Source organism: Haliaeetus albicilla, chromosome 13 (assembly GCF_947461875.1).
Source record: "Haliaeetus albicilla chromosome 13, bHalAlb1.1, whole genome shotgun sequence".
Taxonomy (NCBI): Eukaryota; Metazoa; Chordata; class Aves; order Accipitriformes; family Accipitridae; genus Haliaeetus; species Haliaeetus albicilla.
The window spans coordinates 26686980-26707133 of NC_091495.1; the positions used below are offsets into that span (position 1 = coordinate 26686980).

Consider the following 20154-nt stretch of genomic DNA (forward strand, 5'->3'; position numbering starts at 1 on the left):
TAGGCGGTATTTTTTCTATCTTGCATTAGTGCAGACTGTCACTTCAGAGTATCCAGTCAAGAGAGCCCTGGTGCAGACTCTTGGGCTTAACGGTACCGTTATCTTTTGAGCTTACTGATCGTAAAACAAGTTTTCTGGGTTTATGGTAGAGCACATAGTTACCTAATTCTCCACTGCCACAAAAAGGCATTGAGAACTATCTTTTATTGGCCAGAGTGAAAAAGAAAAAAAACCCCCGCTGTTCCCAGTGTCTGTAACGTACATTTCGGAAATGCTTGGTTTCTATATACGTTAGAAATACTGTCTTTAAAATACCTGAAACTTCCGTAGTTGTGCTGTAAATGACTTAGACACATTCCCCTGAATCTCAGACTAGCAAGCAGGTGGCTTTAGAGCAGAACAGATTTTTATGTTGACTTAGGGTAGGAAAGAAGAGCCGTTAGGGAGTTACCTGACGGATTGTTGAAAGATTGACTTTCAACCTGCAGTCCTTGAATCTCTGCTTATTGAATATTGTGTTTGTGTAGATGGGAGAGGCTGGTGGAATGTTACTCATTTTTTTCTGTCTTCTATAAGCCAGGAAGTCCGATGATGTAATGTCCCCTAGTCTCATTATCTTAATGTGAACAAGAATCAGTGCAAGTTAATAGAACATCAAGATTCACTATATTGTTTTTTTCTTGATATAACTGGAAACAATGCTTTGCTTTTAAGTCTTGTGGTCCTCTGTATTTACTTTCTTGTTTCTGATGTGCTAATTCCGGCTTCACTTTTGAATGATTTCTGTTTAGCTTGTCAAACAGCTTAAATGCTAGCTTGCAGTTTTCCTGTAGGTAACTGCTATAGAACCCATAACTAATCACGGAGGACCCAGCGTGAGCACTCGGCACCTACATCAGAGTCTGCGATGGCTCTTTGGAGTGGCAGCAGTGGCTACAGATGTTGGTCATCTGCTTCTGGTGGACCTTTGTTTGGATGATTTCTCTTGCAGTCAGAATGAAATAGAAGCATCGGGTAAGCCTGCAGTTTTTAAACTTGAATTTGAGAGTAAGAAAACTTGTGTATAAACAATATGCATCCCACTTGGAAGACACTAGCGTGCAGGCATTTCTGACTGCTGGTTACAGATGGCGGTTTGACTTGGTATAGTCCTGACCTGATTAAAAATGGGAGTGGCTTAATACTCCTCCTAATGTTATAAATGCCCCCCTGCCACCAAGATCCGTATGTCACTATGATGCTTGCCAGTGAGGTGTAGGAATTTTACCACGTGAGTCAGTGCAGCTGCCTGAGAGGAAGTTGTGTCAGAGGCGCCCTATTTCTTGGGAATGTTCTTCTGCTTCTGTGAATTGACTTGGGGCAAATTTTAGGCTTGCTTGTTAAAATGAATCCGACTTGTCAAAAACCGTGCATTTGGATGACTGAAATCTCTAATTTGCATATTCGGATTGCATACGCTGTTTTGGCTATTACAAGAGTGGCTTCAGGAGTTGGTGTCGCTTCAGACAGCTTCATCATGAGGCCCAAACGCTTGATTTACAGAGTCCAGGAAGAATTTGTCTACGAAGGTTACGCTTTTACCTGGTTTTAAAATACGAGTGAGAACACCTGTCCGATCAGAGAGTTCTTCTGTTCTTTGGAAACATACAAAAGAAAGCGTTGCATAAATGGGTATTTTGCCTGGGCCGGTAGAATTGGATGAGACGTGTTGTCACGTCAGTGTTCAAAATGCAGCCTAAATGGCCTGACACATTAATTCATGGCGTGGTTTTGTGTGTGTAGGTCTAGAAGTTGTCACTAGAATTCCTGCTGAAGTTCCACAAAGAAGAGAAGCTGTGACCAGAGAAGGGAGACATCTCTGCTTTCAACTACAAAATCCTTCAGGAACAGCAATATCAACGCTGTACTACATAAGCAGAAGCAATCAGCTCGTTGTGGGTTTTTCAGATGGCTGCCTGTCACTGTGGAATATGAAAACTTTGAAGAGGGAGTAAGTAGGCCTTTACACCTGGCCATGCCCGGAGGTGCAGGGGTCTCAATTGTTTGCTTACGGAAGCATGTTCATGAAAGAGAACTTTTTTAGGGACTGAAATTTTGGGTATAGTCTTGGAATGTTTAGAAATCCTCTTCTGAAATAACTATGAAAAGTCATACGTGGATTAAGTGGACCGCCTTCTCCCCAGTGGACTAGGATTGTTTTCCTTCTTGTGCCTGTGGCTCGAGGGATTGTGGAAAGCATGCTTCTTTGGGTTACGTCAAGCAGTTTAGGATGCGATAGAGCTCATTTTTATAAGACGCTTTGTCCGATCAGTAGTGTTCAGTGAAGCCAGGAAATGTGTGTGTTTTGATGAACCAGATTTTAGGAATGATTTTTCAGAACCAGCTACTGCAATTAGGGCATACATTGAGAAGCTTACATATGTTAATAATGTGGGTTTGGTGATAATATTCTTTAAAGTGTCCAGGATGAAACTAGTGAGACACGAAAAATCAATAGCTGATCCGTGCCTGAAAAGATACTCTTTCCTACATGTCAGCCTTGTCCAAAACAGGGGACTGACCCATTCCGAGGCAACGTTGCGTGTGAATGAAAATTTGCTTGGAACACTTGGAGACGAGGATAAGGGGCATGTAAATCTAGAAGCAATAGAAAAATTAAGAGACGATTTTATATCTGCCAAAGGGCAATCACACGTGAAATATGTGACCAAATTCAGATAGGGATTGGCTTAAGCAAACCTGCAGTGACTCACCAGAAACTGTTGGATGCATAAATAGACAGTGGAGGACTAACTGGGTGGCAAGAATAGATTGTGAAGGTACACGTAAGGTTCAGAAGTCTGGAGGAAAAATGCTTTACGTAGCATCCGAGTAAAGAAATGAGCAAGTACTTGTGGTTTGGCACTGTCTTAAATTTGTTCAGAAGATAGGCTGCATTTTAAGTTCAATATTGAAGTCGGCTGGAACAGGAGGAACAGTCTTTTGCCTGGCAGCTGAAGTAATCATTTCTGTTCTTCCTCCCTAGGCGGAGGAGGATATAAACCCAGGTTATTGCATTTGATGGACAGTAATTTCCTCAGCTCTTGACTGTTGCATAAAAAGTAGTCGCTTCCCTGACTCACTTGTCTGAGATGGAAGTATGACCTTCTGTACTTTGAGGATAAGCATGGAAGGATAAGCTTTTTTCTCAGAAGATGCTTCTACCCTTCTACAAACAGTTAGGGCCCATCGTAGGCTCACAGGTTTTTATTTTTCTCTCTTTTCCCCTTTTCCTTTTTTTTTTTTCATTTTTTCTTTCTTTTTTTTTTTTTTTTTTTTTTTCCCCCAACCACGTAGGCACCACTCTCAGCTTGAAGGAGGAAGGATTCCTGTCTATGCTGTTACTTTTCAGGAGCCTGAGAATGATCCTCGCAATTGTTGCTACTTGTGGGCTGTTCAGTCTACACAAGACAGGTGAATAAAAAGTTACTATAAGCCACTGACTGCATTTAAATTTTTTTGTATCTTTGTTCACATACCGTTGATACATGTATATTTGTTTTGTTTATGTAGCTGTGCAGGAGATTCTCTCAGGTGTGGAAGGTGTTAAGCTTACACTGCAATTTTTACAGGATTTAACAGATGTGAAGAGGGACCTACTAGTGCCTACCTTCTGAAAGAAGGCAAAGCAACAGTGGCTGTATTTTTGTGCTTGCATTCTTAAACGATTTCCTTTGTTTCTTGAGGACTGCTTCACCATTTGTTTGGTACTCGCACCGTGGTATTAAAATACCATTAAAAGTACTTGGGGCTGCAGATCTCGAGCGCTAAACGTGCCAATATGACAGCTGGCTGCCCCTAAAGGAGGGAGGTGACAGTATTGCGGATTACCTTGTGCCAACTTGCGCCGTCTTTGGAGCCTTTGTGAGCCAGGTCAGCTCACCTGGCAGTGGCAGAGACCGATCACTGTTCAGCAGCAAAGTCAATGGTTTCCTGCTGGGCTAATGACCCGAATCAGTATGTGGAAGGGTGCAGTGTGTGTATGCAAGAGAGGGGCTGGAACTTTGATGGGGTGGGAAGGGAAGGGAAAGGAAGGGAAGGGAAGGGGAGAAAGATCTCTCTCTTTCAGCATCAGCAAGCTATTTAATCAGCTCAGCCGTTCACAGAGTGGCAGCCTTTTTAAGTTTGACTTTAAAGCAACAATTTGTAGTCCATACAACATATTAAAGCTTTCAAACTGTATGGTTAGCATTTGCCCCTGAAGCTGTTAGTGTCCAAATGTCCTCCTTTGTGTTGTAGCGGCTGCACGTGACCAGTTATCTGATGGTTTGGGAAGTGGTGTTTTACTTTTCAGCAAGAAAACATCAGTCTAGATCTAGTAAAATGATAACAAGGCCTCTAAAGCAGCTTTGTAATCAAATGTCATAATTTCTACCTTTTCCAGTGAAGGTGATGTCGTGAGTTTACATCTGTTGCAGTTAGCATTTGGTGACAGAAAACGCTTGGCCCCGGGACAAGTCATGTATGAGGTAAGGCGTGCACGTATGTGAAAAGATGAAAATAGTGATTTTGTCTATGTGAGTATCAGTTAAGTTGTCAGGGGTGGTTTTTACCATCAAAATTCAGAGGTGACCGAAAACCCAATCTTTTGCTGAGTCTTCTTGGGCATGTTTTATACTGCTGCATCTCTTGTAGTGCTCTAAGCACTTTGGCAGGTCGACAGGAGAAAGATGCTTTAATCGTTCTCCAGTTTCACTTTTGAACTTCTGCTTTGCTTTATCCTCTTTTAAAAAAAGTTATTTGTAGCTACAGTCTTAGCGGTGGCAAAGACAATACCTTGTACTGTGTGCTGCTTTGGAAGAAAACCCAGTCGTCGATATCCATTCCTTGCGTGGCTACTTTGTTCTGTCTCAACGCTTTAATGTTAAAATGGGGGACCTTTTACTATTTGTCAATGCTTTGTCTTGGCCATCTTATTTTCCTGAAAAAGGTGTGACGAGTGCCAGATTTCACCTCAGAGGGTTGAAATGTTTCAGCAGCTTTGAAAAATGGGTCTACTAAAATTTCCAGTTTTAAAAAAAGCACACAAAGTGATTAAATAATGTGGTTTGCGTTTGTGACCTGAGAAAGCTGTGGTGTCATTAGTGTAAGACTTTTAACCCTCTACAGACAGTGCAACCAGTAATACATTCACAGGCTTCTAAGAGGTGTCAGGCACCAGTCTCTGCCGTTGAGATATTTTACTCCCCTGCTGTTCCTGCGTTCCTGTGATGAGCGTTGTGCAAGGTTGAAACAGGAACCAATCTCACAAGGTAGTTGAAGAGAGAACTAAACAGCTGGACCTCTGGGGGGAAAAGTCAGGTTCTTCAGCTAGCTTCCAGATGAGCCACTCCCACATGTAGCTTCATACCAAGACTTGCTAACACCTACTGCCAACCCCCCACAAACAACTCCCACCCCCCGGAAAAAAACCCAGAAGAAGCATTAGTACAGGATCTGTGTTCTACAGAGGACACTTGGAGTGTCGGAATACTTCCCTGTAGTCACAGATTGGTCAGTACTACATGACTGTCTGCCTGCGTGACTGGCTGAGTCAAGTTTCTTGTCCGTCTTCCGTGGCAGAAAATTTAAGAGTTGTTCCCAATTGCCAGGCCAAATTGGAGTAAAGGAGGAGGAATCTACTGTTGACCCTTGTTCGTTGAAGAGAGTTCACAGAAGCTTGAAAGAAAGCTTGAAATCTAGTGCATCCAGCCATGGTCATGGAGCGCACCTTTACATTTGTCCTACATGATGCTTGCAGGTGGATAGAGTATACAGCCTCCACGTCCACATCAGAGTCTGACGAGTGCATCTCATTTGAAAACTGTCTTCAGATTTTACGGGTCAACAAAGTCATTATTTAACATCTTCCACGCAGTGGAGTTCCTTAACTTAGATTTGCTTGCCCCAGCGGAGAATTTAAAATACGCTGTTTTGCTTCAGAAGTTGTCTTAGGCAGGAGTCGTTTGATATCTTTTTTCCCTTCCCCTCAGCCCTAACTTTGGGGGGGGACTGGCTCTTCACAGATGAATAAAAGTTGAAATTTCTAGCGGTTAAAATTCGTCTCTAAGAGGTTGATGGAGCTGTAGTACTTTATCTGGCGAAAGGGTCTTTTGGCATGGTGGACCTGTTCAGGACATCTTTTATTATAAACTGTGTTTGGTGATTATTCCTTCTGTAATGAAAATGGGATTCTTTGCTTAGGCTTCATGCTAGTGTTTCAAAGAGATGGTTTAGATTTTTCCTATCTACTCTGCACATGTCTGTTACTTCCAAAGTTACTTGATAAAGTAGAATGAACTGTGCATACTTCAGAGCAAATTTTAGCTAGGGAAATGCTAAATTCTGAAAATGTGCAAAGCCCGTTACTATTTGACGCTTCATTCTCTTGCATGTCAGATGTAGTTTCTATTTGCCATCAGAAGTAAGCTCATGGGAAATATACGGTACAATATGCATATTATATTATACATATATACATTCTTTCGTATTTCGCTATAATGTATGTTTTTATCTCAAAATGACCTTTTCTCTCTCCTTTTATTTTTTCCCCAGGGTCTGGAATACTGTGTCGAAAGATACAGTTTAGGTCTCACAGGTGGAGTCTTTCCCTTGAGCGGGCAGGCCAGCGATATTAAATTACTTAGCTGTCAGACTGTAGAAAAACTTCCCAGACGTGTCGACGGAGAGGATAGCGTTAGTGCAGGTTTGTTCTAATGTCCCTGTTTGGTTATTCTAAAATAAGTAGTTTTGGAATCTAAGCAATGAATGCTGTTCTGTACCCCAGTCTGTGAGTCTTGAATACCTTTACAGACTAGCTTGTTGGGCTTATTTAAAAAGAAAAAATGGGTGCTTAAGTTATAGGGGACTTCTTTAACGGAAAAAATAAGTTGTATTTTATGCTTGCTGACATGCTATAGCGATGTATGGTGGGGTCACCTGCATGAAGCTTGTCAGTCGTTTTATTCCTCCAGCTGTCGTCTTTGAACAGTAAGATGATGCTCCCCATGGCTTAGGAGTGTTACCTGAATTTTTCTTTCCCTGTTCCAACCTATGTCTGCATCTGCATCTGCATCCAGCTGGTGGCCGGTCACAAGTGGTGTTCCCCAGGGCTCGGTATTGGGGCCAGTTCTGTTTAATATCTCCGTCAATGATCTGGACGAGGGGATTGAGTGCACCCTCAGTAAGTTTGCAGATGACACCAAGTTGGGTGGGAGTGTTGATCTGCTTGAGGGTCTACAGAGGCTCTGTGGAGGGATCTGGCCAGGCTGGCTCAATGGGCCAAGGCCAACTGTATGAGGTTCATCAAGGCTAAGCGCCAGGTCCTGCTCTTGGGTCACAAGAACCCCATGCAACACTACAGGCTTGGGAAAGAGTGGCTGGAAAGCTGCCTGGCTTTGGGCCCCTCGCTACAAGAAAGACATTGAGGTGCTGGAGCGCATCCAAAGAAGGGCAACAGAGCTGGTGAAGGGTCTGGAGAACAAGTCTTACGGGGGTGGCTGAGGGAACTGGGGTTGTTTAGCCTGGAGAAAAGGAGGCTGAGGGGAGACCTTACCGCTCCCCACAAGTACCTGAAAGGAGGCTGTAGCGAGGTGTAGTGTTGGTCTCTTCTCCCAGGTAGCAAGTGGTAGGACGAGAGGAAATGGCCTCAAGTTGCGCCTGGGGAGGTTCAGGTTGGATATTAGGAAAAATTTCTTCACTGACTGTGTTACGAAGCATTGGAACAGGCTGCCCGGGGTTGAGTCGCCATCCCTGGAGGTATTTAAAAGACAGGGAGACGTGGCGCTTAGGGCCGTGGTTTGGTGGTGGACTTGGCAGTTGGGTTTAGGGTTGGGCTCGATGAACACAAAGGTCTTTTCCAACCTAAGCAACTCTATGATTCTACGATCTGCCTGTCCATTTCTTCCTCTCTAAATCTAATAGGTTCCTACACCTGCAGGTTCTTAAAGCAATAGCTTTCCTTGTCCATATACACAGTTACAACTCTTACGATGTCTTTCATTATCTTGCAATAATTAAATGTCCGTCTCTGGGTTTACAAATTCACTTATGCTCTGACCATATTTCTGAGCCTGCTGCAGTGATAACTTCCATGGCCCTTTGTTTTGACTGCATTATTCACCTTCCCTCTCTTCTTACTGGCCTTTACTGATGTATGATGTTTACAAAGAAGACACTTGCATGATCTTTCTAGGCTACTTCTGTTTATCATCTTTGACTTAGTCCTGAAGCGGCAACTTGCATCTCTTTTGTGATGCCATCCTCTATCAACAGTGTGTCAAAATCTAACAAAAACACCGTTGGATTTTCTCCACTTGTGTCACGTTTCTGAGGAGAGTGCCTCCTAAAAGCTTGTTAAAAACAAACACACACCACCACTCCACCACAGCCGAAAAAAAAAAACCCAACCAAACCAAAATAAGAACAGCAAACCCCCTTTCTGTCTCCTTTTTATGAAGCATGAGGCATGGAGAAATACCTGTAATTTCTCTGATGGTTTCTAATTAGCTTTTATTCAGAATGTGTTCGAGTTAAGTTCTAGGCACACATGAGCTGCTGTTGGATGTGGGTTGAGGCTAGCAATGAAGCTGTCTTCTGAATTATGAAAATAATTGGTATCTTCAAAGGCACTTGCAGCAGCTACAAAACGGAAGCGGCACAGATGTTCACAATGAAACATAGTAAAGTGTGTGAGGATCCCTAAACGTAATGATGAATTCAGCAGAGAACAGAGAAACATTTTGCCAAACAAACAAACAAACTGTCGCCTTCTTCCTTACTCTGCTAGGGTAAATGATATACCACATCCTTTGCTTACATCTGGAGAATGCGTTCTCCCCAGAGAGGACAAACCATTCCACTTATTGAGAGAACTGGAGTATAACGTTGTGAATGTTTTATGTTAAAATCTTTATTCCAATTTCCCGTTTGTTGGGTTTGGGGTTTTTGTATTTATTTTGTGTGATAATTGTGTTCGTTCATTCTGAATGTGCTGGAAAGGAGCTATTCTTAAAACCTGTAATTGAGTCCAATCTGGAAATTAGTAGTGCCTGCTGAGTGATACAAGAAGAAGGGGCAGTATGACTGAAACCTGTCACAGAGATGTTTGCTATTCCGTAAATTTTTTTTGTTGTTCTCAGTGAGTGTTGTGCTTCGTGAGTGATATAACAGAATTAAGCCAAAATAGGAAGTGGTGTTTTAAACATATCAGCTATAGCGTTATTTTCTACAAACAAGAAACAATGTCTTGTCTTTTACAGTAATATCGCCTGACACCAGTGTATCACTCTTCAGCTGGCAAGTGAATACATGTGGTCAGGGAAAAGCATCTGCTTACTTGGGTGTATTTGACATTAATCGCTGGTATCATGCTCAAATGCCAGATTCACTAAGGTATATTTTTATTAAGTTGTTTTCAATATCCCTGCAAATCAATCATTTGAAAGTCGGTGTTTAGCTTATGCACTTGCTTGCTTTCAGGCCAGAAGAACTCCTTCATGATTGCCCCTATTTTGCGTTGTGGTCACTGGATGCTGTAATAAGCATGACTTCTCCAAACCCCATTTTGGATATTCTGGTACACGAGCGGAGTCTAAGTCGGGGAGTTGCTCTTTCTCATCCACCACCTGAGCAGTTTTTTCATCCAAGCTCCTACAATTTTGGTAGGTATTTCACTGCTTTTGGTAGTGATAAGCTTAAAGTGAGGTCAAATGCCATTTATTGGTTCTCCTGTTCATTGTTTGTCACTCAAAACCCATCCAAAACCAAAAAGCCCCAAACGCCCACAAGCCCAACCCTTGATTACGTTGTACTAGCAAGGTGTTTAATACTGTGACACATATCTGACAGTCTGCTGAGTTTTGGGGTTTGGTGCTTTTGTAATGTAGCCTGTGAAGTGGTGATGGTCATCAAATGAAATGAGGTTGAACTGAAGCTCAGAGCAGAGCACCTCGATAGCACTAGAGATAAAATTTCTACACGCAGTAATTATTTTCAAAAAAATAAGTTTGGAAGTGATCTGATGAAGAAAATGGGTACTCAGTGACAGCTTTCCGGATACTGCTATTTACAAAACGTAAACTGGTCATAAGCTAAGTGCGAGAGTATGGAAGGCTGTCAAACGTTCATTGTCTCTGCAGATGGTACGTGCTTGCTGAACTCCGGAGTTGTTCGTATGACTTGCATCGGCTTCCAGAAGGAGGTGATCTTTTACTGTATCTTTATTGAGAATGGCAAGAGATGAACCTTTCCTATGTTTTCTATTGCACTGCTTTCAGTGTCGGAGACCATTTTACGCCCATCCTGCCCATCCACACGCATGATTGCAATTGTGTCCTGCCAGTTTTATGCAAATGGTAACATTTTAGGTCCACTCTTGGGACTGTAAAACTACCACTGTCTCCTGTTGAAGCACGCTGAGGGATTGAATGTCTAGAGCGGAACACAACGTTGCTGTAGGAGCAAGAACAAAAATGTTGTGGAAGTTGGGGAAGGCTGTTACTTCTGCATTACCCATCAGTGGAACTGCCTCCATAGTCTTGAGTTAGGGTTTTGATGCCTGATTAACTTGAAAAAGGAGGGCAGAATGGAGAAAATGGAATGTTACTTAACTGTTTGAGAAGAAATGATTTTTTTTTTTCTCCCGCACTTGGCCGACTTAAAACTTCCAAGCCACTGCACAGCCTGTGACAAATAAATTTGAATTAAATTTCAGCTCACTAAGTGTTTCCAACATAAATCAACTTCTGCACAAACAAGCACAGAAAGGGTCTTCCAAAGTGTGATTTAAAGTTGTGTGCTAGCTTTAGCTTAGATAGAATATATTTTGTGTCAGTGTTCAGGGTAAAAAGAGGTCTGTGTATTGACAGAGAAGCTAGAGAATACTTAATTAAGCATTGCAAGGGCTGACCTTTTGTTTTACAGGATATTTTGTATAAACCGTAGCGGCTAGTTTGGCTGCCGTCTTTAAGACTCTACATGGTAGTGCTTACTGATGCAAGCTTTCTAACAGCTTAAGTGAACATTTGTATTATTTCTCTTAGCGATTATTCAGAACCTTAGTGACTGAATAATACTGCTGTCTTAATCCGTAGTTTTTGATTAATGTTTCAGGCCTTGAATTTTTTAAAGAAACGTGGTCCTTTAATAAGTGAAGCCATTCATGATAGCTACAACAGGTGTCTTGTAGCTGGCTTGCTGTCTCCAACATGCGTTGATGTCCAGCCATCCAGTTTGAGTCAGGTGAGTGCGTATCAGGGAATCAAGGGGGGAATACATCCATCTTGTCTGACAGGGCTGTAGAGGCTACAAGACATGATAATCTGATTTTCCTGTTATTTGCAAGTTGCGTTGAAATGCAGGTGTTGACTTGAGTTAGCAGAAGTTACAGTATTCTTCAATCCAAACTAGCGAGTTTGAGTGGGGGCAGCACTAAGAGATCTGCGTTGAGAGACCCATCTCTTAATTCCGTGCCACAGATACGCACAAGGAAGCGTGCAGGCAGTGCTGGTCATGCGCACCATAAAGCATCTTTCCCTCACAACAACCTTCACCCCATCGGTTTCTCAAAGCATTATGTTCAGTGCAGTAGCTGACTATGGGGGTGTCTCACTCGGATGCGAGCTGTTGCAAACATCAGCTTGCTGCACTAGACGTGATCACTTGCTTCCAAGGAATTGGGCTGTGGTAAACAATTACTCTCGTCAGCTCTGCCCGACAACTTCATCACCGCTCCCCCTCATCTTCCCTTCATCAGTAGGCTTTCCTGCAGCCTCTCAAAGCAGATCTTCACCTCTGTAGCCTCGTAGCCCAATTTACTCTGCTTAGACTGCCCCCTTGTTGCTGCAATGCCTGAATTGCCTTTATCTCATGACACCCACTATCTTCTCTCTGCTTTGTCCCACCATAGTGACTGCACCCCCCTCGTCACAGGTTTTCCATTTGCAGTGCACCAACCTTTCTCTCTCATCTGAAGAGTTTCATGAGAGACGGAGCCTTTGTGATGAACAGCCCCTCTTCACCCAGGCAGGATCTAAGCTAAACGATTAGCTAGCTAGTCGTCACACAGTGGAGCCATTAGTAGGAAGGGGAGAGCGGTCTTCTCACTGCCCTCATCTTCCTGTCTACTGGATCGTTCACCAGATTTGTGGAAATGCGTTAAGGCAAATAACACTTCTGCACAGTGTGGTAGCTAAAATAAGTTTCTTGGCAAGCTGCCCTAGCCCATAGACTGCTTATTTTGCAAGCCTGACGTAGACTCTTAAATGGGATGTTCTGATGTCAGCTCCGGTTTGGAAATAGCTTGGGCAATCAAGACGTGTTTTAATAACCTTTGCTGAATTGTGGCCATACCGTTGAGAGACTTGTTATGCATTTGAGCAGGGGTTTCTTTTGAAAGTTTGTAAGACAAATTTCAGAATTAGGGTCAAGAAGCTGGGTTTGGAGTTTTGTTTGCCACCGTAAGTAGTATCTGGTGTGTTTCCTTGTCTGAAACCCGTTTTCAGAAAAAGATGGACATATCATATGTGTATTCCAATGTGTAGAAATTGCTTTGAATGTAATGATTTTGCCTAGAAGGGAAAGCTACTTTTGAATGTGTTTAAAAAAAACACATTAAAAAAAAACAAACAAAGAAAAAAACAAAAAGACAAAAGTAAAATTTTGTGAAGGGTCATTTCACCTGAAAGAAGTATCACAACACCAGCTGAAATAAGCTGCTACTTAATAATCGCACGTCTGTGCATAGCTGTGCGTTATCCTTCTCAAGGATTACCACTGCATTATAATACAGTATTTGAGCAGCCTACAATTTAAACCTATTAGAATTTAAATGTTTCACGTCTTCTTCTGTCATTTTAGAAAATGATACAGTTTTGGGTGTCTGAACTGCTTCATGTCTTCAGAGTCTAGGAAGCTGCTTGACCTTAGCTTCCCTGTTTCCGTGCAAGCGTTGCACCGTTGTCTTTGCTCTGTCCCCTTCACGCATTCCTGATGGCAAACTTCTACGCGCAAAATGCGTGACGGGTATTAGCAGAGGACGTTACCGGAAATAGTTAATTGGAACTCGGTAAACTGAGACTATACTGCAGAGGCATGCAAATGAAGGTTAGAATCAGCCTTCAGTAAGTTGAAATGTTAGAGGAAAAGCTTAACGTGTTTCTCAGACCAACAAGCAGTGCAGCCTGTGGCTAGAGTTAAGAAAAGGAATGTGGAATTAGCTGCGTGTGTACTAGTGGACTGTGTGATGTCTGAATGAGTGTACAGTTAGAAACAAACGCTTGCTGTTGCTGGTTCAGATATTGAAAGCATGTAAGATTCTCAGTTTATTTTGTCGGTTACGTTTAGGAGGAGCAGTTAGAAGCGGTATTGTCAGCTGCTGTGCAGACAGGTTCTTTAGAACTGCTGACTGGATGCATTAAACATTGGGCATCTGAAGGTAATACTTCTTACGTTGTTCTTACGTTATATATTTTTCTAGTTTGCAATTGTCGATTCATTTCTTTTTTGTTTTCTTTTTTTAAAGCGCAGCCAAGTTCTGCTGCTAATTTACAGTTTGTTCTTGAGTGGACATGGAAGAAAGTGATCTATGCAAAAGATGAGTTTGACCAAATATGTGAGTACTAGTGTAGTCATTCTGCACACACAAAATGGTTCTTTCTGACTGAGCTTATTCAGGAATGTGGCGGTATATGGTACTGCACGGGGTTCTTTAAGCGTACTTTGAAACTCTGAAATTGCTCTGAAGGCTAATGATGTAATATTTATTCTTGAAAAGGTGTTCCGCTGTTTGATGGCTCTCGCAACTTTGTTGACCCGCAGACCTTACAGTCTCTTCAGCACTGCCAGTTGCTTTTGAGCAACCTTAGCACGGTCTTAACCTGTTTTCTAACAGAAGCACAAGAGCTTACTGAAAAAGGTTTGTAATCGTATCTATGAAATCTTTGGTATGTTTTACTAAGATTTGGAATTATGCTTGAGTTGTAAGTGTGGAAAGATGAGCTTCTGTTGGTTTTGATGATTGGAAGACAGCCAAATTTAGCTGGGAGAAGGGGCTGAAATCTGAGAAGTTGGGACTACCACTTAATATGCGTTGATTTCAGGGAAATAGTTGGTTGTGGAGTTCATGCAGGTGGGTAGGGGAGGCTACATTCAGCAAGAAGCTGTGTAAGCAGCTGGGTGGAGATTCCAGCAACCGGATGTGGTAGCGCTGCAAATGATTCCTTTTAATTCTTAGCTAGCAATTCATAATTGCATGCGAATGTTGTATTGCAAATTGCTAGAAAATACAAAGGAAGCACACATGAGTAACTTGTGAAGTAAGTTACTTGAGCTTCTGTAGCTTTTTACGTTATCACTTGTCCTTGGCATATTGAGGGGAAAAGAAGACTATCCCTTTGCTACGGTAAAAATCCCCGCTACGTGAAAAACAAATGTCTTATTCATGAGTGTATTTAATAGTTCCGGCTTTAGTTTTTTTTTCTTCTAACCTTTAGTGAATCTGGTTCTTTGTAGGGGTTGCTTTTTTGGTTTGGTGGTGAATGTGTTTTTTTTCTTCAAATAAGAAGGTGCCACAGAGTGAGAAATGCAAAGACCGCGATTTCTACCGCGTTACTTCTATACTTTCTATTTGGGATGATGAAGGGGGTTTTGTAAAAATGAAAGGAATTGGATAACAAAAATCATCTTATGCCTTTTTTTCAGGTTTTACAGACTTGACAAACAAGCAGGTGGTAACTGGCCTCCTTTCTTTGTATGCACGAGTGGTCATCTGGTTCTGTCGATCCAGTCTCCTTCCAGAGGGTTTAGGTAAGCATAAACTGTAACAGGGAGACTATCCAGTAAGTGATTCCGATGAACACATGCTTAGCCATGTTTTTGTAAATGTTTTGTCAGTGCTGAAGTTCTGTTGGTGAAACGGAGATTTTACTGTTTTTTTCAAATACATAGTGCAGAATAATGCAAGCAGTTTCTTTCCTGGACGATCCTTAGAAAGAGCAATAAGCCTCTGACTTGAAGGAGTTGCTTGTGTCCACAGCTTGAAAGACTTGGGATTTTAAACAAATTACTATTCCACCAGAGATAGTGGAATGCTTGTTTTTACAGCAAAGGCATTACCTGCGTGTTTGGAACTTTTTATTCATTGCTTGAGGAAAAAAGACACCTCGGCAATACTTCTTTATTTGGGTGGATTATAAAGTCTATTGTCAGCCTTCATTGTCTCACAGATGCTCACATGACATGTTTAAGAAACCATTCCCTTTGAGAATTGTCCTTTCTGTAGTGAGCTTCTGCTTGCAGTACGTGTTCTGAATGCTACCTCAATTGTAAACTTGAAATGGCACTTGAGAGAAGAAGGAGTTGAGTCTTGTGTCTTACCGCTCCGTTAGCAAAGGCAGAAAGAGGATTGGCTTCTTTCAAAGTTGGAGGCTTGCCTGTGCTTCTTGAGGCTTAGCTCGTATGATCTTCTGTCTTTTTAGTCAAACGTTTTAGTTTCAAAATGTGATATTGCTGCTTTAACTTGCTTTTACTTTATTGCCTGTAGATGATGATGCGCGTTTGGGTAGACCTTTCTACAATTACCCTCTGATTCAGAGCTACTACACTGGTCATCGACAGAAACTTGAGCGTTTATCAAGGTAAGCCTTACAGGAGAACTCGAGAACACTTCCACTGCGAAATCAGAAGTGGCAGTGAGTGGCTTTGCTACCAACAGCTGGTATTTGCTCTGCTTAATGCAGTTGCCGGCAATCCTCTTCACTTCAGTGATGCATGCGTTCTCTTGAACACGGAGGTTACTTTCCTGTGTTACAATATTTGTATATACCTCTGCTTAGTACCGTTTGTTGGCATCATCGTTTCTTGGTAGCGTACTTAATCCAGCGGCCAATCTGTATCATTTGGTACTACTGAAAAAGGTCATGTGTTCAGGATAGGGTCAGCGATCTCCCGTTCAGCAAAGCACGGTGTTCGCAGAACAGGTGTTTTGGACAGAGAAGAAAGCAAGTTTTAAACCCCAAACAAACCTCATCTCGTTTATTGACTAGCGAGCAAGGGTAATAACTGTATTGGCCTAAATCACAAGTACATTTGTGTGATTTGATGAGATAGTCAGAGTTCGATGTAGTTGGCACACCTAGCACTCTACTGGCTGTTGGATAAAAGTCACTTGCTGAACGTGAACTCTCTTTGCTGCACTAGCTCACTAGCATATAGGTGATATGCCTTGGATTAGACGAGAATAGATTTTTCTTTGGAAATTGTGCTGAAAACTAAATAAAGAGCTAACGAAGCTTAGGCTATGGCACCGCAAACAAGAACAGGATGCTGCAAGATGAGTTAAGGTGCAAGCTGCGGTGTAGTGGCTATTGACTTCAAAGTTCATCTTACTTAGCTTACTTCTCAAGTAACTTACATACCGGCTCAGGTGTTCCTTAGAAGCATACAACCTCCAGTGTGCTCTTTCTGCTTCTTATTACGGGGAAATTAAAGGGTAGTGTCACAGTCAGCCAAAGATTGCGATGGACTTGTGAAGAAAGCAGTTTTTAAAGGTTCACCCATCCATGGTTGTAATGGTCTGTGCATAGAAACATAATGGGTATGTGCATAGAAACATAAATGCTGCTTAAGATGACACTAAACTTCACCTGTATGCTCAGCTTTCTGAAAACAACTTTTTTCAGTAACAAAAGTGAGATGCTGAGAACAAAATCTGAACTTTCCGTGGTGGTGTCTTCTCACAGCTGTGTATTGGGACACTCCAACGGGAGGCATTAGACTTGCGTTAAAGAATAGTCCTGGTATTTTGATACTGTTCCCTTTCCTCTGTTAGACAGTAGGAGAGTGGTTATTTCTGGCACATAAAAAACTTTGTTCACACTTCCTTTGTACTACAAGTAAGACAGCAAAAGAGAGAACCTGAAAACGAAAAGGTCCCTTAGCAGGGGAGCTTTCCAGGATGTCTGTTTGGAACTCCTCTAATAATTCAGTATGATCTAACAGACGTCTTTCATCTGACTCAGACATTTCTTTCATGTGCGTTTCAAGTCATAATCATGCCTTTGTGTGTTTGTCACTTTCTTTGCCTCATGGGAGCTTTTTTTTGTTTGGTTTGACTGGAGGAGATCTGTTACACTGAGAGGCTGGCATTAGCGTTTGACTCTCCAAATCCTTGCTACCTTTTGTTCCAGAGGAAAATGGGATTCTGACTGCTTGATGATTGATGGAATGGTTTCCCAGTTAGGAGACCAAGTTGAGAAGCTGTGGCGGAGAGATGAAGGAGGAACTGGGAAATACCCACCTGCTAGTTTACACGTGAGTGTTATGTTCACTGAAAACAGCCACGAACCCCCCAAAGCCCCACCCAAAAGCCAATGATTCATGAAAGACAGGAGTTTTTAAAAAACTCTTGATTTTTCATTTTCAGGCACTGCTGGATCTCTATTTGCTAGAAGGCATTGAAGAAAGCTACAAACATGCAATTGTATCCTTTCTCGTTATTTTTACTACACCTTCAGCACACGCACATAAATGTTCTTAAATGTTTGTCACCTGCGCGTTTAATAACGTTTTTGAATTTATGCTTCCAACACAGTGCAAGTGAAAACATTTAGTTTAGAATGAAGTTGTGGACAGGAGCATTGCTTTATTTCTTTGTACTGTGGATTCTTTATGATTTTTTTTTTTTAATGTTTTGTTGCAAAGTCTTTTCTGACATGCGAAAACAGGTTTACTGAGAAATGTTAAAGATAAAAATCTCCCTTGGTTTTTCTCAAAACTTAGCACAGTTTTTAATTATTTAAAGCACCCGTATCTGTAGCAAACGGCTGCTTACTAGGATGATGCAGTAATACGTGCTGCTTGAGAGCAGAAGGATTTCTAACCGGTACCTGATTTTTGCCCAATTCATCCGTCTTCCAGCCCAGATAGCAGTGCTTGCTTTTGTTCTGTTAGACGTGCAGGCACACCGAATAAGAAGGAGAGAGAAGAGAAAAGTCATTGGGCAGAAACTTAATTTTTAAGCTGCTGAAATATACAGAATTACTTTTTGTTGTTTGCTGCCTAACCCGAGAGGGGAGCCTAGAGAGCAAGGGGTTTAAAAACGGTTGTACCCCAGAGCTGCCTTATTAGAATATGTCCCTAAAAACAGATGTCAGAAAGAGAAAATGACACTACCGATGAGTGATCCGCATACTGTTTTAAATCCCGTGTCAATCATTCAGTGCTACGTTGTCTTGTAAGGACACCTTCATTTACATTGTTCTATGTACTCTGGAAATGAGGAAAAAAACCACTGGTAGAATTTGTTTGCTTTAATAATTAAGCATTGGATGTTCAGGTGTTTTGAATGTCCAGCTGGTAGCTCCAGTGACTAAAGAGGGAGCCTGAGTTTGTAACAACGGAAGTATTTAAGTATCTAAAGTTAACCTTTCTGAATGCCTTACAGAAATCAAAGAGTATTTCTTTCTGGCTACTTATTCAGAATGCAGTTTTGTGGTTAGGACCTGACCGTCCTCAGGTTATAATAGCTCCAAATGGCAAGACTAATACGGCAGTATTTTCTGCTTCCTACCACTTGTATATTCTGATTTCACTGTGTTTTTCAAAACGTGATGTGATAAATGTTTGGTCTTCCAAATTGATTAGCCTTAACTAGATACTTGATGTCAGACAATTTACTTGCTGCTAGATATCATGCATTCCTTTCCGAATAAAACAGAGACTTCAGTCGACTCCTTCCCAACTGCCTTTGCTATCCCTTGGGGACTTGTTAAGCTTGTTGAAGGTTTTTGGCTTCTAGATCACAATGATTACGAAGTAAGTACGTTACAGTTCAGTTAGACATCCCTTACAGTCCAAAGCTGTAATCTGTAAAATGATTTTAAAAAATCGGTGCTTAGCTACTAACAGGTGCTACCACATTAGAAGCCCTTTTGTCATACTGCTACGACATCTTCAGCAATAAGTTATAATCTGAAATTTTCTTTTAGCCACTTTGACGGGAAATTGATTAAAACAAAGAAGAAATCAACTTTAATAATGCTTGATATTTGAATTTTCAAAGCCATCCATTTAGGTTGTTTTCAGCAGACCGATGGAGCGCTTTCTCAAAGACAGTGTTTTAGGTACTTTAAATATTAAAACTATGATCATAGCAGCAAGGTTTGAGGCAGAAGACTGCAGAAGTGACTGTTCAACCTAATTCACGTTCTTTCTGATGCTGAAGGTTGTTCTTTGCCTGTCACGAAGTTAATATAGCTGTTTGTCTGGGAGAATAGCTTATTATTTAGTAATGTATTTATAAAAAGTGGTGTTTGTAGACAGAGATTTGGTTACTCTGGAAAAGTGTGAATTACTCCTTTTAAAACACTCGCTTTGTTCTGTACGGCTAACTGGATTTTTTTTTTTTTTGCAAATACTTGAGAATTTTTATCTATAGTAGTTAGTCATCTAAGTTTATTTAACACACGTCCACCCTTACTTAAGATACTTTTGAATGTTCTTGTGGCGTGCGTGCATGTGCATATCATAATACACCTGACCTCTAACCTCTACAGAATTCACTGGCCCTGCTCTTTCATCCAGCTACAATCAAAACTGTGTCATGGCAGCACAGGAGAATTATTCAATCCCTGATGTGCCAAGGAGAGCGTAGGCGAGCCCTCAGATACATACAGATGATGAAGCCAGCAATGTCAAGCAGCAGTGAAGTGCGGCTTTTCCTCACTGTGTTGTTGTCCAATAGGTAAAGAAACCTATCCCACCGTTTTGGCATTCAAATATTGTGAAGGGTGGAGAACAAATAATACGAATCACCATGCCCTAAATTCCCTTTAAACTCTGAATACAGTCGTTTGGGGGCATCTTTTTGGTTATTCTGTTAATATTCCTTTACATCTCAAAAAATTTAATTACAGGTGCGTGGTGGAGGCTTGGGGTCTGTTGCAGCAACATGCCACCAGGTTAAACATCAAAGAGCTGTTAAAACATGTGTATGAAATCTGTCAGGAGATGGGACTAATGGAAGACTTACTGCAGCTACCTTTCACAGGCACTGAACAAGTAAGTGTGGACACGAAAAAAATCGTAATGGTCTCTTTGAAAAGAGAAGAGGCAGAATCATGACAGATTTTTGAAATG

The 20154-nt window shown here is 41.6% G+C and overlaps 1 protein-coding gene across 1 annotated transcript in view; it reads left to right on the top strand.

Annotated features, from left to right (window-relative positions):
• The window catches only part of LOC138688805 (protein ELYS-like), a 41713-nt gene that overhangs the window by 8468 nt on the left and 13091 nt on the right, over positions 1 to 20154 (top strand). Inside the window, exons 5-23 of the mRNA XM_069801329.1 lie at positions 834 to 1014; positions 1783 to 1990; positions 3337 to 3453; positions 4424 to 4508; positions 6574 to 6724; positions 9279 to 9411; positions 9499 to 9680; positions 10158 to 10219; positions 11131 to 11259; positions 13363 to 13453; positions 13541 to 13630; positions 13793 to 13933; positions 14719 to 14823; positions 15560 to 15653; positions 17205 to 17328; positions 17441 to 17497; positions 18685 to 18831; positions 19572 to 19759; positions 19932 to 20100. Coding sequence (XP_069657430.1) covers positions 834 to 1014; positions 1783 to 1990; positions 3337 to 3453; positions 4424 to 4508; positions 6574 to 6724; positions 9279 to 9411; positions 9499 to 9680; positions 10158 to 10219; positions 11131 to 11259; positions 13363 to 13453; positions 13541 to 13630; positions 13793 to 13933; positions 14719 to 14823; positions 15560 to 15653; positions 17205 to 17328; positions 17441 to 17497; positions 18685 to 18831; positions 19572 to 19759; positions 19932 to 20100 — 2454 coding nt within the window. The remainder of the gene's footprint in view (positions 1 to 833; positions 1015 to 1782; positions 1991 to 3336; positions 3454 to 4423; positions 4509 to 6573; positions 6725 to 9278; positions 9412 to 9498; positions 9681 to 10157; positions 10220 to 11130; positions 11260 to 13362; positions 13454 to 13540; positions 13631 to 13792; positions 13934 to 14718; positions 14824 to 15559; positions 15654 to 17204; positions 17329 to 17440; positions 17498 to 18684; positions 18832 to 19571; positions 19760 to 19931; positions 20101 to 20154) is intronic.